Source organism: Castanea sativa, chromosome 5, assembly GCF_040712315.1.
Source record: "Castanea sativa cultivar Marrone di Chiusa Pesio chromosome 5, ASM4071231v1".
Taxonomy (NCBI): domain Eukaryota; kingdom Viridiplantae; phylum Streptophyta; class Magnoliopsida; order Fagales; family Fagaceae; genus Castanea; species Castanea sativa.
In genome coordinates this window covers 3,379,363-3,392,288 of record NC_134017.1, presented here as the reverse complement: position 1 = coordinate 3,392,288, position 12,926 = coordinate 3,379,363, and the positions used below count along the sequence as shown (strand labels likewise).

The 12,926-nt window shown below is 33.3% G+C and overlaps 1 protein-coding gene across 4 annotated transcripts; it reads left to right on the top strand.

Moving 5' to 3' along the window:
* Positions 1–5,848: 5,848 nt before the first annotated feature.
* Positions 5,849–12,420, top strand: LOC142634426 (G-type lectin S-receptor-like serine/threonine-protein kinase RKS1). Of its 4 annotated transcripts, none has more exons than XM_075808716.1 (9): positions 5,849–7,100; positions 7,174–7,311; positions 7,495–7,685; positions 7,840–8,050; positions 8,211–8,448; positions 8,544–8,694; positions 8,774–8,869; positions 8,992–9,078; positions 11,963–12,420. In XM_075808716.1, the coding sequence occupies exons 1-8, from the start codon at positions 5,849–5,851 to the stop codon at positions 9,043–9,045; spliced, it is 2,331 nt and encodes a 776-aa protein (XP_075664831.1). In that variant the 3' UTR covers positions 9,046–9,078; positions 11,963–12,420. The 4 variants fall into 4 exon arrangements, with proteins under 4 accessions (XP_075664831.1, XP_075664830.1, XP_075664829.1 ...); XM_075808715.1 differs by having other exon boundaries at positions 8,989–9,078; XM_075808714.1 differs by having other exon boundaries at positions 8,774–9,078.
* The last annotated feature ends 506 nt before the right edge of the window (positions 12,421–12,926 follow it).

Genomic DNA, 12,926 nt, shown 5'->3' with positions numbered 1-12,926 from the left:
TTTTCTCTCTGAATGGCTTCCTTACACTTTTGTGGGTAATGAGGGTATATATAGTATGGGTGAAGGTAAGAAAATCACACTTGAAAAATCTCCAGGCAGTGAGTTTCGCGGATATCTCGCGGGAAGGTCTTACCCGCAAGACGCTCGTGAAATCCTCCAGGCTGGCACGACTCTTCAACTTCCAACATGTGCTTCTCACATGTCCTTTTCGCGGGATACTCTTCTCGCGAGCTACTCACAAGCCAATTGTGAAATCGCACTGATTCTTCATTTCAAGCTTGATTCTTCACCAACTTAATATTAAACCCAATACAATAAAATCCCACAAAATACAAGGAACAAATTAAAGCAAATACAACACATTTTGTCATGAAATAAAGCCAACATAAAATATAGTTATAAATCACAACTTTATATCTTCTTTGTGGACCAAAATGTGAAACATATTGGGTTTAGAGGCATGATTGATTTAGGGATTTTGATCCCAATTTGAGACCCCTTAGTTTTATTTTTATTTTTATTTTTTAAGTCTAATCCTAGTCAACAGCACACTTGGCATCTTAGTTAGAATAAAAATTATTTTTTATCTTGGCTGTTAGCCACGTCAGTATTTCTCATCTATCTTTTAATGGTAAGGACTAATTTGACTCAATAACAAAAGGTTACGGACAAAATTGACACATTTAAAACGTTAAGAACTAAATTGACATTTAGCAAAAAGAATAGGGACTAAATTTATAGTTTACCCTTTTTTTATAATACTATTTTGGATTAATACGACTTGGTAGTGGTTTTTTTTTTTTTTTTCCCATCACAGGTCTTCTCTCTCTCTTATTGCTTTTGTTTGATTTTTTTTTTTTTTTGACATAATACTTTGTTATTTTGGAAATGAGATTTTATATTTATATCAAAATACAATCTTAGCTATGTATTTGAATGTGTCTATCAACTATTAAAATTGCCTAAGATGAATATTTATAGGCAATATTTTTGTTTTAATTTTTCATTGATTTATTATTTAGTTATAACATCAAAATTAAATTATATGAATATGTAAACTTAAAACCACCTAAGATAAATTTGTGCTCCTTGTTTGGCAAGCCCTCACAATTGGTTGGTTGCTGTTATTGGTTCCAATCATTCTTCTATGTGCTTGTTTGGTTTGAAGCCAATATATTTATATATTTAATATTGTCAAAATTTTAAAAGTAGAAAGTAAATAATAAAAAGAATAATGATGTAGCCAATGATATGGAGAATGAGGAGGCTCAACAAGAGCATAGTAATAATAAATGCAATATAAAGATCCGATTAAAGGCAATTAAATCTTCATAAATAAAGTCTATGTAGTCTTTTTTTTTTGTTGGTTAGATCATGTTCTCTCTATGTTGTTATACAAATTATTTTCTTTCATTTTGATAGGTGAAGTGTTCAATTTTAGACATAAAGTATACTTTTTTTCTACATATTATTTTACACATTAAATTTATAATATGGTACAGTCTCTTAAGAATGTCTGAGAAATATGCAGTTCCAATCTCATGTATCTATATTAGTAAACAATACCCAATCAATAGTTCGAAACTACTCTTACAATAAGAAAAATTGTAAATATGATAATCCCTTTTAGGAGAATGAAAATTTTGAATAATATATTTGAAAATTAAATAATTTAGTTTAATAGGAAAAAAATTAGGAAAATATAATGCAAAATAACATAATTTAGCAAAATATGAACCACCTAAAAAATGAATAATATCAATCAAATAAATCCAAACCATAAAACGATGATATATTTTTTGAGATAGATAAATGAAAAAGAATTTTTAATTTTTTGGGAGATAAATTATTTTCCATAAAATTTAGAGAACAAATTATATATTATACTATAACTAAAAAATAATTATTTATTCCCAGTATTGCATGGTCCCGCAACTAGTTCATTAAAAAAGTCATGCAATTAAAACTATACATGAAGTATCTTTTAATCACCATGTCATGGGTTGGAGCAAAATAACTCCAAGCATATTTGAATTTGAAATTTTGAAACCAAACCTAATCTATCATTCAAATATATGTTGAAGTACATACATGATTTGGAAGTTTATGGAATATAAATCCTAACTTCATGCATTAAACTTAGAGCAACCAAAAACCGATTAGTATCTTGGTCGGATGATAAAAAAAAAAAACTATCATTACGAATGAACGTCATCGGTTGAAATTGTAACGCCCCAAAATCACAAGCAATAAAATTCTATTTAATTTGAAAAATCCATAAAAGAATCCAGCAACCTAAAAATTTCATCACAAATGTCAGAGCTCTAAATCCACCAAAAATTAAAACATCCTCAAAATAATTCTCCAGTACAATGTTTAATACCATAAAAATAAAAAATAAAATCTTCAGTCCCACAAAATAATTTGTAACTATTGGCTTCTAAGAATCTCTACTCCAATAATCCCTCTAATGTATCTGTAAGGGGAAATAAAAGGAGGGGGGGTGAGATAACTTAATAAGTGAAATTCACTAACATTGGGGTGTGGGAACAACCTTTCAAAAAATAATTCTTACAACAAATTCATAACTTGTACCATATAAAAAAAATATCTTTATATTGTGAGTCATCATAACACATAAATCAATACCATCATATAAACAACTTCCTACGCTTTTCTCATGGTCAAAGTTTACGCTTCGTTGACAGGGTTGTGCTATCCCCTTTTTGGAACTGGAACCTCCTTTTCATCCCCTTTCTTAAAGATGGTTCCTTTGGAACCTAAAGGTGCACTCCCTTGCTAAGAAGCTTCCTTTTTGGATCCTCAATAGTATACTCCCTTGCTAAGGAGCTATCAAATGTGCATTGTCCTCTTTTCTAGGACCATCCCTTGCTTAAGGACTAGCTGCAGTATAATTGTCCATTGTTAAGGACTAATAAAATACTGAGCTTTTAATCACGACTTGCCATAGGTTTTCAAAACATATTCAAGATGCTCACATAAATAATCCAGTCAAGATGCTCACAAAAATAATCCGTTCATAATTCTCAAAGATATAAGGATATATTCACACATACAAATTTAAATAAATTTAGGTTGTCCCACAAGTTTTTCATAAAATGAATAATTAATGTGCACATCAAGCAATTATAAAATATCCAATTATATATATAGAATAACAACATATTCCTTTGATATAAAATAGTTTAATTAATCAACACTGTTTGGAAAAACCCCCAAAATTAGCAAACACCACTTACCTCTTAATTGCAAATATAAAGGAAATCAACCTCCCTTTTTTTTTGGTTTTGAAATCAACCTCCCTTGAATCACAACAATTCAGTAGAATTAAAACCTAGCAACACCAAAAATAGGTTCATCAATACACAATTTCCCACTTAAAAATCTATTTTCACGCTTAAACGGTTTTATCCTATACAATATTGATATATCCAAAATCCTCCATTTATTCACTTAACTATTCAATTCACTTTCAGCTTTGATCAGATTTTTGGACTTAAAAAAATTATTACTGCCTAACCAGAATTTTTTTTTTTTTTTTTTCCATTAGCGTAATCATAAGTATTCATGAAACTTCAATAAGGCTGAATAATAAATATCTGACCAACCTGAACGTAACAGCCATATTATTTATTCATATCCATCTAGTTGCTTAGCATTCCCACTTGATGCTGCTGGATATCTATTGACTCTAATATTATATATATATTCAATCTAACATGGGAAGCCACGTACAAGCCTTAATTCATCCATCTAGTTGCCTATTGCCTCATTAAAGCTGCTGGACTAGTTTTAGAAAATAATAAAAGGGTGATGGTTGATTTGGTCAACAAAGGAGGCTATGTGTGAATACATATTAACACAAGCACCCTTTTCCCTTTAACATAGTGACAAAGTCCAAGCCTATTACTCTATTTGTTCAATTTCAAAGTCTATGGTGACCATACAGCTATATATATATATATATATATATATATATATATATATATATATATATATATACAATTCCTACTACAATATTGCAATCATCATGGTCGGCTAGAGAAGCCAAAGTCCCTTCTTCTTCTTTTTTTGTCTTTTAGGTGGGTCCCTAGAGAAGCCAATGAGGCCGCCCACTTTCTTGCTAAAAGGAGTTTGATATACAGTATTCATGAACCTAAAGACAATTATTTACTTGGTACCAAAATAACAAATGCACATACCCAAGTCTTCCTATAGGCGTGGGACAAATGTTAGCTATTGACTATTCAAACTTCTTAAATTTAGAGCAAGACAGCCATACCTGAAATTTTGATGCACAGCCATAGAGGAGAAAAAAAAAAAAACAAAGCTCAATCGTGTGTTGCAGCTGAAAACAAAAAGAACTTTCTTATGTGCATACATGTGTAACTTAAAAGGGTAAAAGGCTAGGGTTATCGAAGCCCATATTTTACTTATGCCACCTCACTTGGGCCTTATATCCCATAACATTTATCTTATTTTTAATGTCTTAGGCCCAAATCAATTTAATCCATTTAATTGTAGGCCTCCTTTTTAATTTACGTATAATAATTAAATAAGTAATAAAATTATGGGGTGTTATAGAAATCTTTCCCAAAATAAAAATTAAAAAAATAAATAAAAAACTTAGAGCAACCTAAAGCGAATGATTTTATCAATTCATTTACCAATTAGGCCCATCAATGTTATTCTCCAAGACAGCCACTAAACGATATGGTTCATACTGTATTTATGCCTCTCCTCAACGAGATGCTATCTCTAGTTACAGATGTATCATATATGTGGATTGAGATACAAATATATCATATATAGCAATCTAGGGTATTGCACCTGATCCAATTGCTCTCATTCATCTCACAAAATAGTTTTACTTCTTCAATTTTTAAATTTTCATTATTTACTTCTAATTTTTATTCAATGAATGAGATTAAAAGTTTCTTTTTTCAACTCTCAGTTTCAGTTATTGAGAGCAATTGAACATGGCCCCATGATCTATGGGACCCATTTGTTGGAAAAGAGTTCGCTGCATGTATCTAAAACAAGTGATAATTACTCTTCAACAAGGAGAGTGCCTATGCAAATTGCAATGCAACACCTTGAGGGCGTGATACTCTAAAACCTTAGGCCAAAAAAAAAAAAATAATAAAAGAAAAAAAGTTTACTACATGATTAATGTCCCTGTGTATCATCACTAGCTTCTATTTCAGTCCTTAGCAAGGCCCGACTGTATCAATCATCATTTTAAAAACACATTACTAACTCAAGGCAGGATGGGTAGCCCTGCCTCCATGAAACTTTTGAGTAATGGTACAAACTCAATATGTTTTACAATTTTTTTCGCAATTGTTGACATGGTCTATTGTGATCTATGCAACAGCATTCAAGATGCGGCTCCAAGCAGAATATCATGGTCCAAAGAATGGAACTTTCACAGAACCACCTGTGAAAACGCCAAGTCTGGGTTTGTTTGCTCATGACCGTTGTTACTAAAACATTGTGGCCCCATACAAATAAAGCCAAGACCGATAGTCGGTTGAACTTGGCCTTTGTGTGCCACAATATTCAATCTGTTTGATGCATCCAGCAATAGGAGCTGACCAACGAGTACATCAAGTTGCACTAAAAGTAAAAGTAAAAATAAATGATATTCAGTCAACAAAAGCCTTCGCTGACAAATTGACAACTAGAGAATTCTCAGTCCATATGCGCAATCCTTAGTCAAACCTTTATCTTTTGGTCTCAACCACAAAAAATAAAAAAAATAAAAAATAAAAAATTTCCAGGTTAAGAAACCATTTGCACAAACAAGTGTGTGCTGAAAAAAGAAATGTTCAACTCTTTGATTCTAATCATTCTCTTCTTCAAATTTTGCACTTCCCTTGACACCTTAACGACAAACCAATCCATCAAGGATGGCCAATCTTTGATTTCCAAACACAACAATTTTGCCTTAGGCTTCTTCAGCCCTGGCAACTCTAGCTACAAGTATCTTGGCATTTGGTATGTCAAAGTGACACCACAAACTGTTGTGTGGGTTGCAAATAGGAACGATCCTATTATTGATTCTTCTGGAGTTCTCTCAATCAACCATTATGGAGATCTTGTCCTCCATGACAGTAATAACCGCCTACCACTTTGGTCTACAAATGTTTCTGTCCAAGACCAAGTGACAACCTCCTCAGTAGCTCAGCTTCATGATTCAGGAAACTTGGTATTAGTCCAGGACAATAACAAAAAGGAGTTGTGGCAAAGCTTTGACCATCCTACAGATACTCTGCTTCCAAACATGAAGTTTGGCTTGCATCTTATGACTGGGATAAACACGTTCCTAACATCTTGGAAGTCAAAAGATGACCCTGGAACTGGAAACTATAGCCTTAAGATGAATCCTAATGGCTCTCCACAATCGTTTTTGTACAACGGTTCAACCCCATATTGGAGAACAAGTCCTTGGCCATGGCCTAGTACGCCAACAACTGAAAAGTACAATTTTGTTAACAATCAAGATGAGATATCTTTCAGCTACTCTGTTGATGACCCTTCCATCATGACAAGAGTAGTGTTGGACAGCACTGGACTGCTTCAGAAACTTGTGTGGGATGATGGTGTTCATCAGTGGAAGGAACAATGGTCAGCACCTAAATACCGGTGTGAAAAGTATGGACGGTGTGGTTCATATAGTAAATGTAGTCCTGATAATATTAATAGGTTTGAGTGTATGTGTTTGCCAGGGTATGAGCCTAAGTCGCATAGAGATTGGGATCTCAGAGATGCTTCAAACGGGTGTGTGAGGAAGCACTTGGAGTTATCTGTGTGTGGGAATGGAGAAGGATTTGTGAAAGTGGAGCGTTTGAAGCTTCCCGATTCATCATTCAATGTAGCTCGGATAGGGATGGGTACGGGTAGCTCTGAATGTGAGCAGGCATGCTTGATGAATTGTTCTTGTACAGCTTTCACCACCATGAATATTGATGGGAAGGGAACCAGTTGCTTGGCATGGTATGGTGAATTAATGGACATTCTAGAGTACACAGGTGAAGGGTCAGATCTAAACGTTCGTGTGGATGCGATTGAGTTAGGTAACCTTCTTTCCTCACATTTTCATAAACTTCTCCATTTCTTTCTTTTTTCAGTTTTTTCCTTCTCCTTCAGCGAAGTATCTAAGGAAATCCAAAGGCTCTCTTAGCAAGCAGAGGAAGCTGGCTATTGCATTAGTGTCTATTGTTGTGCCAATGTTACCGGTATCCTTAGTAGCCTATATTTGGCTAATGAAGAAGAAGAAAACAAAAGGTAAATTAAGTCACTTGTACATGGTGTTGTTCATATATACATGTGTTCGGCTCAGCTATGACAAAACGTCCCATATATCAGGAATCATTTAGATTACTCCTCCACATGATGTCAGCTATATTATATAGATCCTGAATTACAAAGTTATATTAAGCAATGTCTCTCAAATATGTTTTGGGACAGGGAAGAGAAAAGTGCACAATCAATCATTAAATTTTGCGAGTACCAAAGGCTCTTTCAAGGGGCATGAGCTCCACGACAGTAGTACATATCCAGATTTACCGATTTTCGATCTAAGCTGCATAGCTGATGCCACTGAAAATTTCTCTCCGACCAACAAACTTGGGCAAGGTGGTTTTGGCTCTGTATTTAAGGTACAATTACAATTCATTGACATTGTTACGCATTTTTATCTGTTTCATATTCCATTACTATAACCTACGACCAAAGTTATTGAAGGAACAGATAGAGCTTAGTTGCTTTAAAATAATATTCATGAGTAAGCTTAAGTTTGGGTCATGATTTCAGGGCCAATTATCTAATGGAAAACATATAGCTGTAAAAAGGCTGTCCAAGAGTTCTAGACAAGGAATAGAAGAATTCAAAAATGAAGTTATGTTGATTGCAAAACTTCAACACAGGAATCTTGTCAAATTGTTAGGCTGTTGCATTGAAGAGGATGAAACAATGCTTATATATGAATACATGCCCAACAAAAGTTTAGACTCTATTATTTTTGGTATGTCTTCTTGCTAAAAATCTTTGCCTTCATGTTTTATGTTCTTTTATTATATATGTGCAAACAGGAAAAAAAAAAAAATCTTTGTAGTTCCTAAATCCACATATTTCAACACTATTACATCATATTTGGTACACACTTGAGCAAAATCTTATTGTAGATCATACAAGAGCATCATTCCTAAATTGGAAGAAACGCTTTGAAATCATCCTTGGGATTGCTCGAGGAATTTTGTACCTTCACCAAGACTCAAGACTAAAAATAATCCATAGGGATCTTAAAGCCAGCAATGTTCTTCTAGATGCCGAGATGAATCCCAAGATTTCAGATTTTGGCATGGCTCGTATATTCAAAGAGGACCAAACTCAATATAAGACAACCAGAGTTGTCGGAACATAGTAAGTATGCACTTAAACTTGCATGCTTGAACACATACATAGCCATAAAGCATTATGCAAATGTTAAGATTACCTTTGATACTGTTTATTTGCAGTGGTTACATGTCACCAGAGTATGTAGTATATGGACAATTTTCAACAAAATCAGATGTTTTTAGTTTTGGTGTCATATTATTGGAGATTGTGAGTGGCAAGAAGAATTGTGATTCTTATCAGGAGCATCATTCCCAAAATTTGATTGGACATGTAAGTAATAGAGAGCAACAATCTTTTACCATTTGCTTTCATAGTACATCTCTTTATAGATAATGCTACAAACAAACAGGTTTGGGAACTATGGAGAGAAGATAGAGCTTTGGATATAGTTGATTCATCGATAAAGGAGTCATATGTTTCCGATGAAGTTTTGAGATGCATTCAGGTTGGTCTGTTATGTGTTCAAGAAAAAGTAGTGGATCGACCAACTATGTTTGCAGTTAATCTTATGCTGAGCAGTGAAACAACTCTTCCTTCTCCTAAAAATCCTGCCTTCATTTTCAGAAGACCTTCCAAAAAATTGGACTTAGTCACAAGAGGAGCTTCTTGTTCTATAAATGAAGTGACAATAACTAAATTTGAAGCTAGATAAAGGTAAAGGTTCTAGTTTAAACAATGACACATCCTTAGTAGAGTTTTATATCTTTGTTTTCTAACAGCACATCTTTTACCAATTTTTTAACACCCATCTAACTTATGCCATTTGCATGCATAGCACTACGATTTCTTATTGAAAAATGTCCCATCTGTGTTTTGATCTCGTAGATTCACGTGGTAAGCAAACTCATAGAGTTAAGGAGACATCTAAACTTTTTTTTTTAGTAGAAAATAATAATAATTTAGACGCTAAAGCACCTAAGGTATTGCAACTTATTATTTTAACACTTATCCACATTGATCGTTTTTATAAATTGGGTCATCTATTTATATGTGGGTTCAAACCTCCGCTTACAAAAAAAATCAATTGATTTCTAAGCTTGAATAATGATAATGAAGAGCAAAATAAATAAAAATGGGTCAACTCTATGTGATTTTTTAGCATGCCACTAACATAAACTAACAATACATTTTTTAAATCTTTTTTATATTTGGCTTAGACAACACACTTGTATAAGAGTTTTGTACCTCAAGTAGTAAGCACATTCTGGTGTTTCTATGATATCCAGGATTCGAAAACACACACACTAAAATGAGGCAAAACTGGACCATTAAGTTGCAAACTAGCTAGGGAAACTATCAGTCATGCCAATTGATTTTTTATTAACTAAACTATTAGCCATGCCAATTGATTTTTAATTAATTCAAAAAATGCACCAAGTTTCAAGTACATAAAAATATCCCACTTCTTAGTGTCTTTGCTACCTAATATCTGGAGAAAGTTTCTCTGCAATCTAAACTGGAGGAAGTCTCTCCAAACTACAACGTGTCAATATCAAAGAATGACACCTGTCCAACCCAACAAAACTCAAATTCAAGAGGTAACTCCCGTTAACTCAAACAATAGCCACTTTTCCATATCTTTTTTTATTAAAAAAATAATTAATTATTTCTCGCCACCATCTTCTAAATGCTCAGTCCTCTCTCTCTCTCTCTCTCTCTCTCTCTCTCTCTCTCTCTCTCTCTCTCCAGGCCCTTTCTCCCTTTATTCGATCATTTTCAGCCCCAACCAATGCTACCTCCGCCGATCCCCCCGATTTGTCTGTTGTCTCCGACGATCCCACCCATCCACCACTCTCCACCATTCCACCCATCGAATCCCTCATTCTGCCGTTCCCATCCCACACCCACACTGTCGCCGCTGAGCACCACCCCTCCAAACCCTTCTTTTTGTGGCAATCCCTGTGTGATGAATATGATTATATTCGTTCGCAATAATCTCTATGACGAAGAGAAAGATGACTGCTTAACCTTTTCGGAGGTTTTTTTTCCATTAACAGATTTAAGATTTTTATGCGTGGTTTTGTTATTTCTATTGTTGTTCATTGTTTGTGATTGATTTTCAAAGTTTGAATATTGGAGTTTTCCTTATTTAAGTTGAGTTTTGTAGCCCCTAGTACCAGTGGAATTGTGTTTAAAACTGATGTTGTACTATCTATTTAATTTTCCTATCAGTTTTTGTTGGTAGTGATTATCAATGGTAGTTGGGTTTGTTGTGGCTAAACTTTGATTACCGGTGGTAATTGGGTAGGGATACTAGAAGTTGTGAAGGAGGGTGGTAGGATTCTTGGAGGAGGATTTGATGGTGGAGTTTGGGTTGTCAGCCAACTGTTTTACAAGGGAGTTCCTTGCTTGTTGGGTAGGGTTTTAGGAAGAAGTACAAAGAACATAATGAGAATGAAAATAAAAAAATTGACCGGAAAATTGAAAGGCCATTACAGACTTGTGTTAAAGCAGAAAAAATTAGCCAATACCCCCTGTTACTGCATAATTCAAAGCAAACTTAGGGGAATGGTTTCAAAGTTCAAACTCATGCTTAAGTAATATGTGGATTTTCATAGTTTGTAGGTAGGCATTAAAATTGTGATGTGTTAATTAGTAGTTTGATAATATATATATATATATATATATATATATATATATATATATATATATATTTGTATTATATCTAAATGCATTACGCACTTTCTATGCAATAATTTAATGGGGAACCAAAATGCAATAGGCTGTTATGTTTGGATGGCTTAGTTGAAATTCCTAATCCTTTATCCGGCAATTTGTGAAGTCTTGTACTTTGTATTTTGAAAGACAAAGTAGCTGCACTTGTTCTTAATAGTAGCTCTTAGGTTTGTAGCCTTTGTTATGGAAAGCAAATACCAAGCTAGGAGATACAAGTTGTTAAGAAAAACATTGTGTAATGTACTGTGATCGCGATTGTCAAAGGCTTGAAGGTGCTAAGTCATGTTATTTTGTCTAATCTATTGTCGTAATTGAGATTTTGAAAATTGGTGATGCTAGATGTCTATAAAGGCTTAAAGGTGGTATAAAGTTCAAACTTTCTTTTTTGCTTTGTAAATGTTAAAATAAGTTTCTTTGAATAGATTAAAGTCTAAATCAAACCAGAAAAAAACACTAATCAAGAATCATAACGTATAAAATGGCGTTGCTAGATTTTCCTTTGTGACATTTTGCACTAAACTTTGTAATGGACTTCGTAATGTTACAAATTTGAGTGCTACAGGTTCATTTATATATAATTCCCATTATCCAAAAAAAAAAAAAAAAAACCATGGGCTATTTGACATGTACATGTGGTTTGAGTACAGTATTTTTGTAGAAAGGGACTAACTAATACAAGCTTCTATACTATGGTTTAGAAGCTCTCATATTGCTTTTATCCCTCAATAAGTTATGTTTGAAAACCGTATTCACCATTGGCCTTATTATATTTATTCTTTTTTATCATATATGTCATATAATGTAATGTTTGCATCTATAAGATGTTTAATTTTTTTTTTATCATGATTATTTCAACATATAGGGAATGGGAGGACGGATGTAAGCAAGGGTAAGCAAGAAAATGAAAAAAAAAAAAAAAAAAAAAAAAAAAAAAAAAAAAAAAAACCAAGAACTGAAAATGAAGGAGAAGACAAAAGTTATTTCCATTGGACTTTGTATATGGAATGTGCCTTAGCTGAAATTCTTAGAGATGAGCACAACTTAAGCCATAATGCAGATATCATTGCTGAAAAGTTGGAGATATTTGCCTCAATTTTTCACCTCTACCAACAGTGAATTATGCTAAAGTTGGGAGATATTGCCTCAAGTTTGCATTAGAGATTGGCTGAAATGTTGTTGAATAACCTTTTGGTTTCCTTTTAGTAGTTTGTTTTGGAAATTGTCTTGGCCTGTAATTGCTTGTGTTCTTGTTAACATTGGTTAGCTTGTTTTGGTAATTGTACTTGGCTTTGGATAGCCTATAAGTAATTTCTCTATCTATTTTTGCATAGTTCAATAAAATATTCACTTGTTTTGAAGAAGTTGAAAACATAACGTGCAATCTAAAAAGTAATAAAGCTTCTGTAATATACCACTTTGTTCTAGTTTATAGATTCTGCAGCATGAAATAAAGCCATCTTGAAACATAAAATCCAAAAATGAACACCACCTAGCAATGAAACAAAAAAGGCATATACAAAACTTTTTCATTACATAATATGCAGTTATGCACATATGGATCTTAACATATAGAAATGTACATTTCCATTGCATTTAAAAATATTTGTCATTTTACATATATCATTAGTGCCTATCTAGAAGCTAGTCAAACATGCAAATATAGAACCTAACATGTTTGAGTGGCTTCATTAGTTACAAAAATTGTTAGATATTATTTCCAACAAATTGTCCAATATGTTGTTGCCCACTAGCTGTCATTTGTATGTGCAATATATTGTCCATTAGCTGTGCAAAAAATTGTCCAAAAATATTGACTAGCTTGCCAA

Bases quoted from the DNA above. Each gene is read 5' to 3' on its own strand.
- LOC142634426 (XM_075808714.1), top strand. From the start codon at position 5,849: ATGTTCAACTCTTTGATTCTAATCATTCTCTTCTTCAAATTTTGCACT. The intron at 7,101-7,173 runs GTAACCTTCTTT...CTTCTCCTTCAG, and splicing joins TGTGGATGCGATTGAGTTAG to CGAAGTATCTAAGGAAATCC. The intron at 8,051-8,210 runs GTATGTCTTCTT...ATCTTATTGTAG, and splicing joins TTTAGACTCTATTATTTTTG to ATCATACAAGAGCATCATTC.